At 41.7% G+C, this 18,466-nt stretch overlaps 1 protein-coding gene across 1 annotated transcript in view; it reads right to left on the minus strand.

The window, feature by feature from the left end:
* fbn1 (fibrillin 1) overlaps positions 1-12,369 on the minus strand; it is a 66,347-nt gene extending 53,978 nt beyond the window's left edge. Inside the window, exons 1-6 of the mRNA XM_007563930.2 lie at positions 12,076-12,369; positions 11,587-11,885; positions 8,886-8,968; positions 5,664-5,762; positions 4,832-4,927; positions 3,239-3,334 (exon numbers count right to left, since the gene is read on the minus strand). Coding sequence (XP_007563992.1) covers positions 3,239-3,334; positions 4,832-4,927; positions 5,664-5,762; positions 8,886-8,968; positions 11,587-11,777 — 565 coding nt within the window. The 5' untranslated portion in view covers positions 11,778-11,885; positions 12,076-12,369. The remainder of the gene's footprint in view (positions 1-3,238; positions 3,335-4,831; positions 4,928-5,663; positions 5,763-8,885; positions 8,969-11,586; positions 11,886-12,075) is intronic.
* Between the last annotated feature and the right edge of the window lie 6,097 nt (positions 12,370-18,466).

Genomic DNA, 18,466 nt, shown 5'->3' on the forward strand with positions numbered 1-18,466 from the left:
AGGCATAAATTCTCTAAACAGTCTCGGCAAATAAAACTGTTGTTTTTAATATCGGCTGAAAGCAGCTCATTACCTGAGCCTGAAGGGTTGTTGGTTTTTTAAATGAACAGATATTATGGGCTGAGCACAGATACCAGCCAAGGCCTCCAGATTTCTGCTCCAAACACCTGGAGGGGTGAAGCTGGGTTAACTCAGTCCAAGCCTCCCGTAGCCGGATTCTCGCATCACATGAATTCATCTTATTTATATTTAATGATGTGAATCTGCTTTTTTTTTGCCTCAAAAGTGTGACATTTTGACCAAAACAGGAGAACGCACTATAAAAAAAAGGGGTCGAACAAACTTGCTAAAGTATTTACAGCCCTTGAACTTTTTACTACATTTAGTGACTTTACAAATATAAGCAGTTTGTTTTACTGAGATTTTATGTAATAGGACATCACAAGAGCACAAACCGGTGACACGGATTTTTTGATATGCATATTTGTAAACTGGGGTGTGAATTCAGCCCCATCTGCTCTAACTTTTAAATTGTTTTTGAAAGTAAAATAGTAGGTAGACTCTGCCTGTGTGTGTGGTTTAGTCCCAGTATAAATCCCCATTATAAATCCAGCTCTTCAGTTAAATTTGTTCAGAACATCAGGATGTATCAGGATGATCAAGGAGCACAGCAGACAGCCCAGGGAGAACGTTATGGAAAATGTTTGAAGCAGATTCAGGTTATAAAACATGATCACAGTCTTTGAACTGCTCATTAACGCGTTGCCTAAGTCATCACTCAACGAGGAAAAGTGCACGGCACAACCGCAAACCTACCGAGGCTTGGCAATCCACCTACAATGATAAACATTAATCGGAGAAGCATCCAAGATAAACATGGGAACTTCGGAGGTGATCCGCGGCTTAGGTGGAAGGCTCACACGAGACAATTATTGTTTGTGTACGCCGTAGGTCTGGCTTGCTGTGGATGAGTGGCTCCCAGCCTGCTTTGGCTTACAGAAAGTCATATGAGGTCCTGTTTACAGTTCGCCACAAACCATGTGGGAAAACAGAAAACACAGAAGAAGATGCTCTGGTTAGACGGGACCAAAACTTTTTGATCTACATTCCGACTGCTGTGTGGGCAGAAAACTTAGCGTCAGCTCACGGCACTGAACACACCATCCCCTCAGTGAAACATGGTGGCGACAGCATCGTTCTGTGGCAATGATTTTCCTCAGCAGAGACGGGAAACTGGTCGTAGTGGATGGGGAGATAAAGATGGAGCTAAATACAATGTACACCTGGAAGAAAACCTGCTGGAGACTGCAGCAGATTGCAGGTTCATCCTCCTGCAGGGCAACGAGCTGAAACGTCGAGCTGCACTGAAATGTTTCTCATCAAAGCTTAAGCATGTTTTGGTGCAAACTAAAATTAACTAACAACTAGCTTAGCCATTTATAAATCCCTCTTCAATAAAACTGATTTCTCAACCTTTACAGTTCATGTGACATAATTGCATCATTTTATTCAATATTTCTTCCGATGTTTTTTGCCTTTAGTAGTTTATATGTTTCATCACTGTTTTATCTTTTTCTCAGTTTCGTTGGGGGCTACTAGTATAGCAAATTTGTTGATTAAAGTGTTTTTTAAGGCTGAAGTCTTTTTGTTAATAAACTCCTGTTTATTATCAAAAGAACGTGTTGTATCTTGCTGCTCAAAAAATGCCAGTGCTGAACTTACGCCTTCATCTAAACTTGAGGCCTCATCAGGCAGGGATTTATAGACAATAAGTGACACTGGACAACTTTGCTGTTATTTTCTTGATAATTAAGTTGTTGCCCAACTTGGCAAATTAATAGTTCTATTAACAATTAGCCTAAGAATGTTTTTATCGTTATTAATATCCAAACTGGACCCTAGATCTGACTTAGATCTAGTTGGGGATCTGCAGCCAAACTTTAAAACATTTTGCTCAAATCCAACTGAGAGCTACAAGTATTTAAAAAAACGGGCAAAACATTTAAGTCTCTAGCGACGCATGACTGATCGAGAAAGACCTCAACAGACTTTGCAGCTGAAACTGCAGCGAAAAATGGATGTGCGCTTTCCAAGTATTTATTTGTGGAAATAATGAAAATTGCGTACAATTTCAAATCCAATACATGTGTTGCTTTGTGTCGGTTTGTCACGTACCGTCCAGATAAAATAAATTGAAATCTGAGGTTGTAGTGTGAAACAAGGTCAAGGAGTATGGCCGGCTTTGCAAGAACACTGTTTATTAAATCACTGCAGAAAAATACGACGACGGGATTCCAGAGTCAAAGTTTCGTTTCGATGCAAGATATAAATACAGCTGAGAGCAAATGGTCTGTTTGCATTCTCCCCACTCTGCTTAGCAAATCGAAGTTTTAAAACCAGATGTGCCTTTCGACTCTGCTTTCGGGCCAGTAGCCATGAAAATGTGCGTAGTAGTCCCTACATACCATCTAGCCTGACTTTCACATGAAAAAAAAGAGCACAAACACACAGCGAGCAGCAGGCCGCCCAACAAGATAAGGCACGGCAACAAACTGAGGGGCAACTAGATTGTACTCACTAGTTAGATGGCTTAAAGAAAACAATGATGTAAACTAACGGACAAGTCTGATAGAGAGGTCCACAAAGCATCGTCTTGTTAAAAGGACACAACTAATTAAGAGCCGTGCTGTCGGTCCAAATATTAGTGTTACGAGGCCGTCACGCTGACCCCTGCAGGTCACTGCTGCAACACGCACGAGAACACGCTTGAGCACACACACGTTCACCTCAAACGCAGCACTGATTGCCCGTACTTTGAGCGTGGTGCTTGTGTACTGGGGAGTCTTTGCTTACATATGCCAAAGAGCAACCGCAGGAGGACTGGAGGTCTTCAGTTACCAAACAGTGCGCGATCACGGCGTCGTTACGCTCCCCAGAGTGTCGTTTCAGAGCAGATGTGGAAAATAATGGTCATTTCTGAACCTGAGCCTGACACACAAACGTTCCTCGACAAAACCGAGTTCTTGTGTCGCGCGGCATGACCGAGCGACCGGGCGGTCACAGGAAACGGCAAAAACGTTCAGCGTGGAGTCACGTTTTTACAAAAGCCGCACGTGCTGATCTGAAAGCCTGTCCAGCAGCAGCAGCAGCAGAGAGTCTGGAATGTGGAGGAAATCGAAAGTGGGATGGATGTGGGATGAAGGGGAGGAGAAGAGAAAAGCTGTGTGGGATTCATTACCTCTCTCACACTGGGCTCCGGTGAAGCCGTACGTACAAACGCATCTGTTGGGAGCCACGCACCTTCCTCCGTTCAGACAGCCATTTTCACAAACCGCTGAGGGAGAAAAAAGGCAAAAAAAATAAAAAATAACCATGAGACAACATGAAGACATTGAGTCTAAATTAAAGTTTTATCAATGATTGTGATAATGTGCGTAAAGCGGATAACCTTTGTTTTTTTGTTGTTGTTGTTGTCGTTGTTTTCATTTAATTTAGGGGCACGGTTTGAGTCTGTATCTCTGAAGGGAAGTAACTCTCAATGATTTAATCAGCTGTTTGCTGAGTTAAAGTTTTCCCAGGATCTCTGTGAGTTATGAGGGAACAAGACAGCTTATTTCTTTTTATGGGAGAATAAGCCACATTTGCACAGAGGGTTTTAGGTTCTATGTACAAGACGACGCGTTTAGTCTAAAGACGGTCAGATTTAACATCCTGTTGTTTGCATAGCTAAAGTTTCATTTCCATCAAAACTGTTTGCAATCTGCTTCTATGTTGCTAATGTTTGAACTGGTGTTGACAGCGCTTTTAAATACAATTCATGCTAACTCCACCAGGTCACCAACAAACTGTGCAGCTCCTTAACACTGTGCATGGATTAGTCCTGTTTTCATTCTCATTTTGCTTTTATCAGAGTTTAAATTCCCCGGTTGAGATTGTATGTTGCTAACAGTTGTTAGCATGATGAGTAAGAACAGGAATAAGCCAATTCTACTGGCTTTTGACTGAGAAACAGGACATTATGGGGCTTTACAAGTCATGTCCCATTGGAGGAGACACTTTCCATCTTACACAACTGGACCTGCCTTGATTGGATAAGCTCAGATGAGCAGAAACCAGATGTCTGTATGGAGTATTACTCGTTGAAACCAAATATGAGCTTGCTCTTCTGCAGTACAGTTACCAGTGATAGAAAGCTAGAAAAGTATCGTTTTATAAATCTCACAATGTGTTTAATAAGTAAGACCAAGACTTGTGAAACTACTTATGACCTGTTTACTGATTTTTGCCACTTCAGTAGATAAATCCTTCACTGGTGTCAAATCAGGATTTTTAATATGTTGTGATTAATGAACACGGTTTCTCCCACAAAGAGTCATAAACAGGCTGAAATTATTTTGACTACCGCTCTGCAGATAATGTAGCTGTTAACAGATTAATAAACGTGAGGTCCCCGCTGTCTCCCCCGGTCTATTCTCACACCCCTTGTAAAAAAAAAAAGGTCTGCTTCATGCGCCCGGATTCCTGTGGTTGAAAAAATAAGCATTAGGTTGTGTAGAAGTCTGGAAAAATATGGCCTTAATTCCCTACTGATTTATTAACTCAGTAACCCGGACCAGTTTCAAATCAAATTACGGCACCACTCACAGTCAAGTAGCTGATAAGCTGTGCAATACGCAGCCATTGTGATGACCAAGTCGCTGCTTTGCACGCATGAACTCTGTTCTTTAACGTCCTTTTCCTCAGTTTCCATAAATCAACAACAACAGCAGCCAAAACACCAAAACCACAGCTTTAACACGACCACAACCCAGTGGGTGGAGGTCATTCTTACGTTGACCGCAGTGGTTTCCAACGTAGCCCTTCTGACACTGACAGTTGTCCTCCGCACACGTCCCTCCGTTCATACAGCGAATGTTACAGTGCTGGACTGCGGGTGGAACAAAGTGAAAAAAACACACAATCAAACCGACGTCGCAGCTGTTTACCAAACATGTAATACTTTGGAAGACGTTTAAAGCGCAAACAAGATTGACTCTAAGCGTTTTCTCAACAGTTGAGCTGAGATATAATATCCAAGAGTTTTTTTTTTGCTGTTTGAACATATGAAGTGCTGAAGTGCTGGGAGCTGCGAGAGAAAGATGGAGGAGATGTTGACTGTGGACGTCTTCCAAAACACACACAACCGCAGATAGTCCGCTCACACACACACACACACACACACACACACACATGCACACAAACACAACAGCCCACGAGATTGGCTGCTCTTCCAAAAAACGTGATTGCAACATGTATCAATTGCTCCAATCTGGAGGCGGCGTCATGGTTGTGTTCAGACGATTCTTTGACCTAGTATTATTTTTGCCGCATTAGACAGTGCTCAGGAAATTAGATATTTACTAGAGCTAAGACTCAACCAAGCAGTCCTGCATATTTTCGTGATCTACACACTCTTACTGATTGTGAGATGACTAAATGCTATTTTAAAAACTATTTCATCCAAATGAAAATGTAAAGATAAGGGTGGGATTTGGACTGAACTCTCTAAAATCCATTCCATTCTTATCTATTGGTGTAGAGCCAGTTGAACTCCGACCGATGTGATAAATACAATAAAAATAAAGAAAACATACATAACAAGAAGAGAGGAATTGTTGAATGACCTGACTTCGATCCACAGGTTGAGGCAATCTGTCCGTTGGGGCAGGTGCACATGTTGGGTCTGGAGCAGAAACCGTCTCCGCACGTACTCCGGCAGATCGCTGAAAACGGGAACAAAACACTTGGTAATTCAAAAGACAAAACACTGTGCAATTCTCGAGCTGTGGCGCCAGCGTCTTGTCGCTGCTATTCATGTGAGAAAATGTGCGTTTTGTGTCTGTTGCTTGTCAACCTGTCAACCGCAGGTTTTAAATTTCTGCTGCGAGTTTCTTTTGGTGCAGCTTAGACGATGATCTCAACCTCAGACTGAACTTTCATTCGTAAAATCTCAAGAAGGATCGCAAAAACATTATTCGAATTTGACAAAGCACACCTGGCAGCCGAGCTATTTTCAGCTTAGAGTTTCGTTGAGTGTTTCCAGTTGTCGCAGTCTGTTCGTTTGTTCCATTTTTTTTATTTTTTCCACCCAGACTGTTTCTGGCGAGGTCCACTGCTCCCAGCTGCTGTCAGGTGAAGTCCTGCCACTGACCCCTTCTCTAAGAATCCCACTGCGAAACCATGTCATTAGAGCCGGGACCGGCATCCTGCCAGCTGTACAGCCTGAGCTTAGTCACACAACTCTGAAAACTCCTCAAACTTTCCTGTCTCCGGATTGAAACACCGGGAGACGAAGGAGCGAGCGGGAAGCAATAGGTAAACAATACCACCGGAGAAAAAGAATAACATCAGAACCAACTTCAACATTGCTCAAACTCTTAACAGCTGTGTTACTTCCAGTTAGAACCATTAAATGTGGAGCATATGAGCAAACATCAGGGAAAAAATAAATAAAACTCCAAGATAAAGGTAAATGTATCTTCCTAAAGTCCCTTGGTTAATAAAATCGAATCTCTGTTCATAAGAAATTATTGTTTTTTTTTTATGTTCTGCTGCTGGAGGATGAAACAAGAGCACTTGTTCCTGCATCTGTTCAGAATCTGCAAGACTATAGAAATCCTCTCTCAAAAATGTGCCAAAAACTTTTGTCCAACTCGGCTGATGTCTTGATTTTCTCTTTCAAGCACATTTGTGTAACAACGTAAAGACGATCATAACTGTCTAAACATTTTTTTCTTCCAGAGGACCAATCTCTGTCGTGTTTTAAAAATATTATAGTTACGTTTTCCCAGGAGAGGCCTTCCTTTTCACATGAATGTAAAATGGGAGTTAAGTCTGGTTGTGCATGTTTCCAGGAGGGACGGGCATTTATCGTGTACTTTGTTGTCATAAAAAGTTTATTGCCGTGATAACGACTGTGATTAATCACAACAACAACACATTTCAATTCATGATGACACTATTCTTGGGATTGTTATTTTTTTCTAGTTCCTCCACTGTTGGTTCGACTAATAAATATGAATAAATTCCAAAATAAGCTTAACTGAGGATTTCAGGAGCTTTATTTGTCTTTATGAGGTTGTGACTGCATGTCATTGCCAAACAGTTGCCTTAAAAAATGACTCCAAAGAAGCTGGAAATGCCTTTTTACCATCACTTTTATTGTTAAACCAATCAATACTACAAAATACAGTGATAAAGTTTAAAGTCCATATCACCATCATAGCTTACGGTTTTGGAAAGCAGAACTTTTTGGATCTTTTTTATTTAGGCTTGAAGCATTTCCTTAGAAATTACACTCTCATAATTATCTCCACCAGAGAGTGGACACACATGGGAAATACTCACATCTCTCATGTGTGTATTCAATTATTGCTCTTTAACAACATTTTCATTTTGCGTAACAAGTGTTTTCCGTCCCTTCTCGTTCCTGTCACCATCCAGTTGAAACAAACTTCCTCATCTATCGTATTTTCCTGTTAGTTTTACTTTTATCTCCACACTCAGGACAGCACATTGTCTTCTGGCTTCCTTGGACACACTTTGATTTGAACAAATAGCAGCTTAATTATCGCTATGCACCGAAATGCTTCGAAAGACTCAAACTGTAACTGAACCATATTTAACATTTTATTGGACCTGCTTGCATTAATTTTGCTATGAAATAGCAACAGAAAACCAGAATTGATTTGTTAATAGATACTTCTTGGCTTAGACTGACTGTTCCCTCGATGCGCCAACAGAGCAACAGTGAGGTAAACAGAATACAACACCAAGCAAAGCACATCACCATGGTCTTCAACACTGTGAAGAACGGTGGTGGCAGCATCATCCTGTGGGGTTGCTTTGCTTTTGGCATCAGGCCCTGGAAGGCTTATAAAGCTGCAGGGTAAAGTGAATGCAGAAAATGCTGGAGGACTTTTTGTTTCCATCTGCCAGGGAACTACAGCTTCAGAGAGCATTTTTATTCTCCAGTAAGACAACGACGCAAAGCGTTCAGGCTGAAGCTACATAGAAGACATCACAGAAGGTGGCTGCTCTGGTGTGGCCTAGTCCAAGACCAGACCTCCGTCCTATTGAGAATTTGTGTCTGGACTTGAAAAGGTATTAACAGCTGATCTCCAAGCAGAGACAGAGGATCTTTTACTACATACTGACTTGAAGGGGGTGAATTTTTTTTCATGCAATTAACTTATTTTTGTGTTGAAGAAATTGAATAAGTCATTATTATGTAGAAATCAATTTTAACTTTGAAATTGATGGCGTGGAGAGGCGATTTAGTTTGGTCAAAAAAACTGAAGTTGACATAAAGAACACGTTCCACAAGTCAGTAAGTTACTTTCTTTTAAACTTTCGAAGCTATTAGTTAGAAAATAAAGTCTTCTTCTCTCATGTCTTCTACCATTTAAAAACTACTACGCAAATTAGAATGAGAAGGTCATCTATCACTACTTTAAATTGTTTAGTGTTTAATGTATTGTCTCCATCCCATAAACACAAACCTTTTCTACACTTTGTCAGTGAAAGTGTGGCAGTAAAAGTGGGAGTGGCAACAGGAAGCAGCAGATCACCATGGCGACCAAAAGGACAGGACCACAATTTACTCTGAACTGCAGCAAACCTCTGGTGCTGCTGCTCTATGTTTTCATTTCACTCTGCTTCAGCTCTTTTTCATTAACTCTGCTGACGGCTGCAGTGAGTCAAAGAATGTTGAGCCTACTTTTCCACTGCTGCTGATTATTAGCTGAAATACAGGCGATTTAATTGAACCAATTGCGAAGCGGGACTTAAGTCCTGTCTTGACATTTCGAATCAGAGACCAGTGACTGGTGGGAGGCGATACTTACGAACAATGCACTGGTTTCCTCCTGTGAGAGTCTTCCAGCCTGGGCAGCAGTAGGCACTATTTCTGGAGCCGCACACATTCGGTCTGTGGAAAACAAGGTCATTTTAGGTTTCTGTTGTCCACACATTTGACCAAAGTGACTGCATAGTGTACGACGCTGACAGCTTCCTTGAGCTCCGGATTCACAGCTGCTCTCTGCTCAAGTTTCTTAACATATCAGACAAAGCCAAAACACAGGGATTTCAATTCTAATCCCAGTGATTTAGTTCACCTTCATCTCTGTCAGAGTTCTGTGGGGATTTTCTTTTCTTCATGGAAATGAGCTAGAAAATCAAACACTGCTTTTCCTTCCCACACACAGCCAGAAATCAATGCTTCTCGTAATATCCTGTGCAAATGCACAACAATAAGACAGAGGGCTTTGAGTTTCTTTGCGATTTAAGACCAACGACAGTAAGAAGCAGAAATGCCTCGTTACTTTTGAGCTCTAAAAAAGTAACTAAAGTCCTAGTCAATCAATCAATCAATCAAATTTCATTTGTATAGCACATTTCAGCAGCAAGGCATTTCAAAGTGCTTTACATAATTAAAATAAAAACAGCATGAGACATTGAATAAACGGTGAGAAAGAGAGACATTAAGTTCCTAATAAATCACTTCCCAACTTTATTTGATTAATCATGATGCAGCTTGCCATTAGGTTTAACTAAATTGGACAGACAGTCACATTAAAATAAAAACGCAACCCAAGAGAGCCAATAATCAGGATTTTCCAAATAAATATACATGTTTGGTTTTTCTTTGAAGTCTGCCTGGCTAATTTCAGTTTATTTTATTCTCCTGACTATTACAGCTAAATGGGGGAAAAAATGGTGCAGGTTCCTTGAAAGCAGTAGACGTTTTTAATCCAGCTGAAAATGAAACAATTTCCCCATCTATGCAGTAAACAACACATCTCCAATCCTTATGTAATGTTTATTATGCTCAGAAAAAGTGCATCAAAGTACATTATATGGATTGAATCATTTTGGCACAAAATCTGAGTATTGGTTTGACCAATGAATAGGACAACTAAATCAAATGAGCTACGATTGAGCATTGTAATCCTTGGACCAGCACTTGACCCAAATGTTGTCCCAGTTGATTGGAGCATCTCTACAAACCCTCTAAGTTATTGTGCTTTACATGAAATATGTTCATATAATGAGCTAATTCTGTTTTTCTTTTTCAGAATTTCTTTTGTGGCTCTTAATAAAAGCTACAAATGGTAAAAACTGTTTTGTTAGCACTGAGAGGCAGGTCATTTATATTTTAAAACAAGAGTCAACTGTCCTTTGATTTCAGTTCACAAAATGAATCAAAACTAAGAACTCCCAAGATTTTTGATCTATAAAAGCACCAAATGACTTCATGAAAATTTGGTGGCACTTTTTTGAGTTTAAGAAAAATGTACAAAAGTTTTGGCTACACGTATATCTGGACAATCTTGTAGTTGGATTCAAAAACTACCTTCTCTGAGCATTGCAGCACATTCCTCTCTGTTATGAGGCACTGTCCCTAAGAGAAATAGGAGTTGGTCATAAGTGGAAACAGCGATTATTACACGTGTTGGCCGGAAGAAGGCGGATTGGTGTTAACTTGGAGGTAAAAAAATAAATAAATAAAAAAAACTTCCTGTTTACCACATCTGCATAAGGAAAACATCCTCCTAGAAAACACCGTGACCATCCTGCCACCTACAGGCCTGAAACATGTCAACATGTGTGAACTTGTGATCCCCCGCTGAGCCCACACTGGTCCCGGAGGGAAGATGTGCATCGTAACTCGGAGCAGATTCGTGAGGTGAATAATGAATCGGCTCGGGTGTGTGAGACGGTGGTAAGTCAGCGTGACACAGTGTGCAGGCCGAATGCACTTCCTGCCTTTGAACCCAGATGTTGCGACACATTAAAGTCAGCCATGTCAAATAGAAACGCCTGCAGAGAGAGCTCATTGAGCTGTCTGCTATCTGACCTCCATCAGCTGTTTGCTGTCATCACTGGACGCATGCATTCACTCTTTTCTTTATTGCTTTCCTTCTGTCTGTCTGTCTGTCTCTCTCTCTGTTTCTCTCTCTCTCACACACACACACACACACACACACAAAATCACATTACACACAACCTCTCCAGCAGTGACCCACTGTGAACAGCTGCAGATGTGATTTATCCACAACTGGGGTGTGGTGTATTTGACTAAAAGGAGGATTAGGCTGTTAGTCCCCCCACCCTCCACCCCCATCTCCACCCCCTGCACTCCCTCAACCCCCTCTACCTACCCCTCCTCTTTCTGCCACAGCCACACAAGACCAATGGCCTTCTTTGTTTGGAAGTAATTTATTATTGCAGTCAGCAGGAATGCGGTATTCCTGCCAGTATTTAATTACTAAACTTTGCTCCAAACTTCCCATCACACACAATGTCACCCATAGGTCTCAGCATGCCTTATTAAAGGACACACACACGCGCGCACACGCATACAAAAATGAGTTTTGACCTACAGTGTTCCTCAAAAAACAACAACAACAACAACAAAGCAGCAGTAATGACACCTGCTCCGAGGTTCAAATAAAACAGCTTAAAATGATGTTCATCTAAATTAAAAAAAAAAAAAGAAGAAGGAGAAGGAGAAGGAGAAGAAAAAAGAAACGACAGACGCATTACCCTCTGAGGACATCCGTCCCCCCTCTCCTCTTGGCCCTGTTGGCTCTGGTGTCCGTGTGCCTGGTCACCGCCTCGCTGTCCTCAGTGTCCACCTCCTCTGCAGCGCCTCCGAGTCCGCCAAGGAGCGACAGCGAGGCCAGCAGAGCCACGGCCAACTGCAGCAGCCGTCCTGTACACTTTCTGCCCGGCATGTCCTCTCCAAAGAGCGCAACTCCGGTGCTCGGTGAAATAATAATAACTTAACGGGCTCCACTCGTTTCCCTCCCTGCACCGTAGGACCTCTGCAGTCTGGAGGCAAGCTGGAAAAACAATATTATATATATATATATATATATATAAATAAAAAAAATGCATAAATAAAAAGACGCAGATAAGAAATCCGCATGAAATAAAATCAACATAAACTCGCAGTTATATCATCTAACAAGACTATAAAAATAAATAAATAAATAAATAAATAAATAAATCAAAGTTAACAGAGTGCTTTACCTTCTCTCCAAAGAAGGAGATTCGCCTTGGACCCGACTCAGGACAGCTTCACTCTTCCTTCCAGGTAACAGCTGAATAAACGCTCTGAGCAGGGGGGGAAAAAAACTGCGCAGAGGAGGAAAAGTCACTTAAAGCTTTCGCCTGCGGCTGCTATAAGTGGATGCGCATTGTAACTTTTGGGAGATGACTCATGCGCGCGTAGCTGAGCGCTGATTTCTGCACTGGTAAGTCAGAGCAGCGGATGCATTCCAGAGGATGGGAATGGTGAAACTCTCTGCGACTCTCCCCCTCTCTCCGCGGAGCTCTTTCCCCATCCCTGCTCTGCTAAACTTTCCCCAAAAACCTTTTTTTTTGTGTGTTCTCGCGATACAAAAGCAAGCTTGGGTTCATTTAAAACGGTATCTTTCACAGTGAGCTATGGAAGCGTGTCCCCCTTTCGCCCCCCCAGACTAATCATAGTTACAGTCATATTCAGTGAATTAGAATATTACTGAAAAGGCATATTCCCTCAGGAACTCAAATCACCAAATTGAATAATCACACACATTCTTACTTAAAGTCTATTGTTCTTTTAATTATGATGATTTTCCGCATGGATCTGATGAAAACACAAGATTTAAGATAAAAATATCAGTCCAAATAATAATAATAATAATAATAATAATAATAATAATAATAATTTAAATAACATAAAAGGTTTGATCTGATGCACAAGCAGCATCTTCTAAATTATTTGAAGAGTTTCTGCCAGCAGTAGTCCATCTAGACATTTTTACCCTTTTACTGAAACTTCCTCTTGGTCCCTGATTCTTCCAGTGCAAACCACCTTGAGCCATCACAAAATTAGAAAATTAGAAGATACGATATAATATATATAATTTTTATTCATCAGTGGGAGAACTACCTCTTAGTTTGTAATCTCATTACCCCATAACTGTGAAGTACAGAGCAACTATGACCCAATTTTGACTTAGGATTATGAGATACAAATTCTTCTTTAGTGGGGCAGATGATAAATTAGATTTAGAATTTATTTCATTTATCTTTTTTAATATTTTCTTCCTTAAAATGGATCCAGTGTAACAGGCTTACTGCCAAAGTCCTACAAAAGAAGGTTTTATTTCATTTTAACTGGGCCATGTGACATTTTTCATGAACCCATTCTACTGTTTCTTAAATATCACCGTCTTGCCAAGTTCCCACAACTAACATCTTTGATAATCTCTATTTGCTGGAGGATGAACTAAGACATTGCCCCTGTGGATTTTTACTGTGAGCCGTTTTCAGGCTCACGATTGGCAAACACCTTACTCTGCGGAAAGTATAGCACCAAAGTGTAGCTTCAAAGCACATCTGCTCACAAAGTTACCGCAGCTCAAATTTATTTATTTTTTTTCAAAGGTCCCGCTCGCTCGGACGCCAACGGGTTTTCTGAAGACTTCCACATCAAAGACTCCTTGGTTGTGTTACTTTTTTTCCCGTCTGCAACAAACGCACAATAAAAGAGGTTTCGGTGCTGCCTTTTGTAGCCACGGTAGGAGACCCTGCAAGTATTTACCTTGCACAGACTGTGTGATTTGAGGAATTTTGTTCAGCGCAGTGATAGTTTTCACACTCTGCCTGATGTCTGTCACCACGCCCTGTAAATATACAGTCAGCCTGCCCCACTCTGAAGCTTCCTGTCTGAATCCAGCAGCAGTCACTTTCCATTATATTCCACACCAGCTTCCCTGTGGGCTGCGTTTCCTCCTCTTTTCTCCGCTAACTGGCTTTGACACCTTTCACTCCCTCCGAGCTGATTCTGTTTTGATATGTGGGAAAGAGCTCTGAGAAAGACAAAAGGTTTTTCAGCACGTGATTAAAAGCACCACTTTCCCCTGCACCGTGTATCAGCTTCGCTTTGTCAAGTTGTCATTTTGGCATAGGTCTCCTCTCCTTTCTGACATACTCTCTTGGAAGCATGTCAGCCACCTCAAAGTGAGCCTCATCGATCCTCTGCTGCTGTTCCTGCCCTTCACATGGCCTCTCCATCACTGCTGACAAGATGGTGTTTACCTAATAGACAGCAGGCAGTCTGCCTCAAGACTGCCTGCTGTCAGAGGGCACCCAGAGTTAAACCTCTGTGCATTTCTGCTGCTTTGCTCGTTTTCTAAACAGAGGGCTTGAAAAGAGTGTTACTCATACTTTGGTTAAGCCCTGTTAGGACTCCCCTGGAGCTCTTAAATGACTGATGTTACCCCATGTTGCTGACCTTATTTCTGCACATGGATGTTCCTTTAAACAGCTTGAAGCATTACAGCACACAACAATTTCCATTTGGTACAAACCTTTGCTTCAAAGTTGCAGCTATAAAAAGCATTTTGTAAAAAGTCTGCCGTCCTCCTGTACTTTTGTAAATGACAATGTGCCTGCGCTACTATTTTGACCTACTTCCCAGTGCCCAAAATGCTAATTAAAGTTCTCTTCATACTGGAGAAATAAGAGTGTAAATGACAATGGAAATGTCCCTAAAACACTGTAAAAGGTGAACAAATCAGCTAAGTCAAGTGGTATGCATGAGAAACTGTGGGTGATGGCAGAAGAGACAGCTGCTCAGAGGATAATAGGTTCAGAGATGGAATGAGAGTCTGGAGAAGAGGCAGAGCGGAGAAGTGGCCACTGTGGACTAAAGGCGTTGTTTTGACAGTAAGATGGACTCTCCCTCATTATATGAGAGCTTCAACTGTCTCTCTGTCTCTTTAAGTATAGCAGACATCAACCTGTGCGACATATCCGTGAACTGGGTTGGGAGGATCAGTGCGTCACCCACTGGCTTGAAGGTTTCACAGTTGTGATGTTTTGTTGTTGTATCCAGCAGTGATTTGCAGCAGACTGGGTTCTGCTTGAGAACGCACAGATCCATCCAGTAAATCAGTAAATCATTGAAAGCCCATTTATTTCAAGAACTTTTATCACAAAGTGAAAAACACTAGAATAATTACACACAGATGGATGTTTGAACACCTTTATTTCTGTTAATTATGATGGTTTTCCACTAATAGTTCATGAAAACATGACATTTGAAATTAGATTACATCAGACCGAAAAAAAAAAAAAAAGCTACTGTTTTGTGTGGCTGTGTGGGATTTGTAGCAATGCTATCTGACCAAACACCAGCGCAAGTCCAAGATGGAGGGAAGCTCAGCCTTCTCTGCAGGTCTAGTTGTTTGTTGCAGTCTGGACCTGACCTGTCCTGTGGATGAGCCAAAGCACACAGTGATGTGATGGATGAGAACAGGACAGACTGAATGATGGCAGTACAGAAGACCCCAGCAGCTCCTGGGGAAGCCAGTACCTACAAGAAGTGCAGTTTCTACTGCTCCAAACATCTCATGTCCTGAGAGAGGACGGTCTCTAGAAACCAGAAGTGATCCACCGTCCTCTTTCACATTTTTAAAGCAACCATTTTATTAAATTAATTGCACGGTTTGACTGACGTAAGAAATCCAGATCCCAAAACGTTTGTAAGGTTGCCGTTGAATTCCTCCTGATCTTGGAGAAGGAACCCAGTGGCAGCTCAGTAGCGGGACTACCAGCAAATAATTGAGCAAAAACATGTCCTGTAGATGTATTAGTGAAAGAGCAACAATGAATACAACATGCCAAGCAGATAACAGTGCTATGGAGACTGTGAAAGACTAATGAAAGTCTAATATGTACTCCCACACAACAGCCCTGCTGGAGTCACAGCGGTGACGTCAGAAACGTTTCTACTGAGGCTTCGGGTCGTGCTTTTCATCAACGAGATGTGTAGCATGGGAGAAAGCTGATGCCTTCTGCTCTTCCTTTACACGAAGAGTGTCATTTGCTGGAAGATACACACCCCTCCCACCTCACTCCACCCACTCAAACGCCCACCAGTGTGTCCCCATCCTTCCCTCGGTTAATCTCCTTTCTTTCAGGAAAGAAAGCGTGGGTTTCATTTTAGGAAATGTTTACTCTTGGTGCCTAAAATGGCAGAGCTAAAAAGTCTGAGGACTGAAACAGAGTTCAGATAAACATCTCTAAAGCAGCCGGTCAGTTTGTGCTCTGAATCTTACAGCCCGCCACATTTCCCTATTGTTTGTAACTGTTTATTCTGCGTATTTAATCCGTTTTCGATGAAACATGACGAAGCACAATTTTTCTTCAGCTCTTTTTTTTAAACTAATCGTCCATGAAATACATGCCAAGACGCTTTGAGTTGCTCGCTCTGTCTCTCACCGTTTTGGGAGCAGCAACTGGAGCAGACTTTCTCACACAGTGTGTTGTGTTTGGCTCCAGCAGCCACGGTTCATTTCCTTTTGTCTTCTGCAGCACTAGTGCTGCCAATATTCATGTGAAATATTTCATGAAAATGAGCTGCAGCAGAAACAACTCTCTCCCCTCTCCTCCTGCTTCGTCTCCGTGACCCACATGCACACACACACACACAAACTCGGCATAAAATCGAGTGCAACCGGCTCAAAGGCGAGTTTGGTGCTCTCGTCGGTGGTTTATGTGGGTTATTAGTGTAAAATACTGAGCAGTTTAGGAACGTCTGTTTATTATCCCGAAAGCTCTCCTTCATTAACACAAACATTACTTACAGTATAGAGGCCCCGGCTCCAGCATAAACAGAGTCATGATAAATATTTGAAGCAGTCTCCCCGGTTTTCTTGCGTGCACCTGTATGTGCAGCCTGCACTCTTTCACCCTCTCCGTGGTTTCCCCGTGGGAGTGAATCAGAAATACTAAGAGGATGATGATGTTTCCAAGCAATGAGAGGAATGACGAAAAAGGCAGCACGAGGCTGGATAGTGAGTCATCTTTGAGCGCGCTGGGAACAGGGTTTAAGTGCGGCTGCTCTTAACCTGGATGTTGTTTTGTGCTTACTCACACCCTGAAATGACACTTAATCTGATTACCTGCAATCTATTCCCTGATGGATTGAGGGAAGCGGTCCAAGTCGCCTATTCCGAACATGAGCTTTCAAATGAAGAACATCTGTTCTTGTTGGTACAAATGCAGAGTGTTGGTCAAGCAGAATGCTGTTTAATCAGAGATAGTATTCCTCACACACTGGTTGTGACGAGAAGTCCCTTAAACTACTGTTGCCTTTCTATCATTTTAAACCCGAGATACTCAGATCAGCCTGTGTGACACTAATAATCGTGACATGTTCAAAGTCACCTGAATTCAAAATTTTCCCCCTTCTAATGCTCAGATTAAACTTCAAAAAGTTCACTTTACCTCTCTTTGATGCCTAGATGCATTAGTGTTTTGTAGCTTATAACTAAAGAGTCTGGCTATCAGCAGGGAGCTGCACAGATAGACAGCAGCAGGTGCTAAATACCTGCTCTTTCTCCTCTGGACAAAAAAGTGCCCTTCTGAAATCTTTTTTTTTTCCCCAGACTATTATATGAGGTCCAAAATGGTATGATTATGCCTAATGTTCAAGCACTTCTAAAAATAAATGTATACTGCTAAAGCTGCCTGTGGTTACTTAATGCAAGGTTCCCCCTTTTTTTTTACTACTTGACCCCCAAAATGTCTGTGCACAGTACACCAGTGTCCATCGGAGAGACTGGTGAATGTATATTTCTGCTCCAATAGAAAAAGAAATAATGAAAACCAAGTAATCGTGAACAAGGGGAGAAAATGCAGCACATAGTTGTGGCAGCTTGTTGCCATCAGGTCCCCCGTTTTTTTACAGGTTGAAAACTGAGATGTTGGGGAAGCATGGCTCTTCAAGGATCCCAGCTAACTAGGAGGCGTTGTGAAATGATTAATGTGGAACAAAATGAGAGAAAACTGACTCATTTTGGTATGACAGCTTCCCAGAAGCCATTAAATCTTATCCGAAAATCTGCACTGGATTGAAATGGTTAGAAACTTCACTTGCTGTGACACACTGAATAACTAATGATCTAATGCATTAACGTAACTTTGTTCCAAAGCAAATGATGAATCTGTTTCCCCCATTAGAAAACCTCCATGTCTGGCGTTCACCTTCCCAGAAATACAACCACAGGTGGCAGCAAGCGCTGCAGAGTTGACTGATGCACTTTCATGTGTTTTTCTTACTCCTCAGTAGCCTCTCAACTGCAGTACGAATGGGATGGTTCGCTTGTACTGGAATTAACAAAGGCCAAATTTAGAGACTGAGACTCCACTTTGATATAACTTGTTGCTTTTATTACTCCAAAATCTCTGCTCTCATTTGGGTTTAGTTCATTTTTGAGTTGGCGTTACACTGATCCCCATGAGCTTCACAGAGCAGACTCTTGTCAGATGTTAAAAGCATCTTGAAATCTCTTCTCAACATTTGTTTTTATTCACAATGAACTGGAACCAACAAGATTTTTACTCTGGTATTTGCTTGGCATCCACA

The sequence above is a fragment of the Poecilia formosa genome, unplaced genomic scaffold (genome assembly GCF_000485575.1).
Source record: "Poecilia formosa unplaced genomic scaffold, Poecilia_formosa-5.1.2 Scaffold153, whole genome shotgun sequence".
NCBI lineage: Eukaryota > Metazoa > Chordata > Actinopteri > Cyprinodontiformes > Poeciliidae > Poecilia > Poecilia formosa.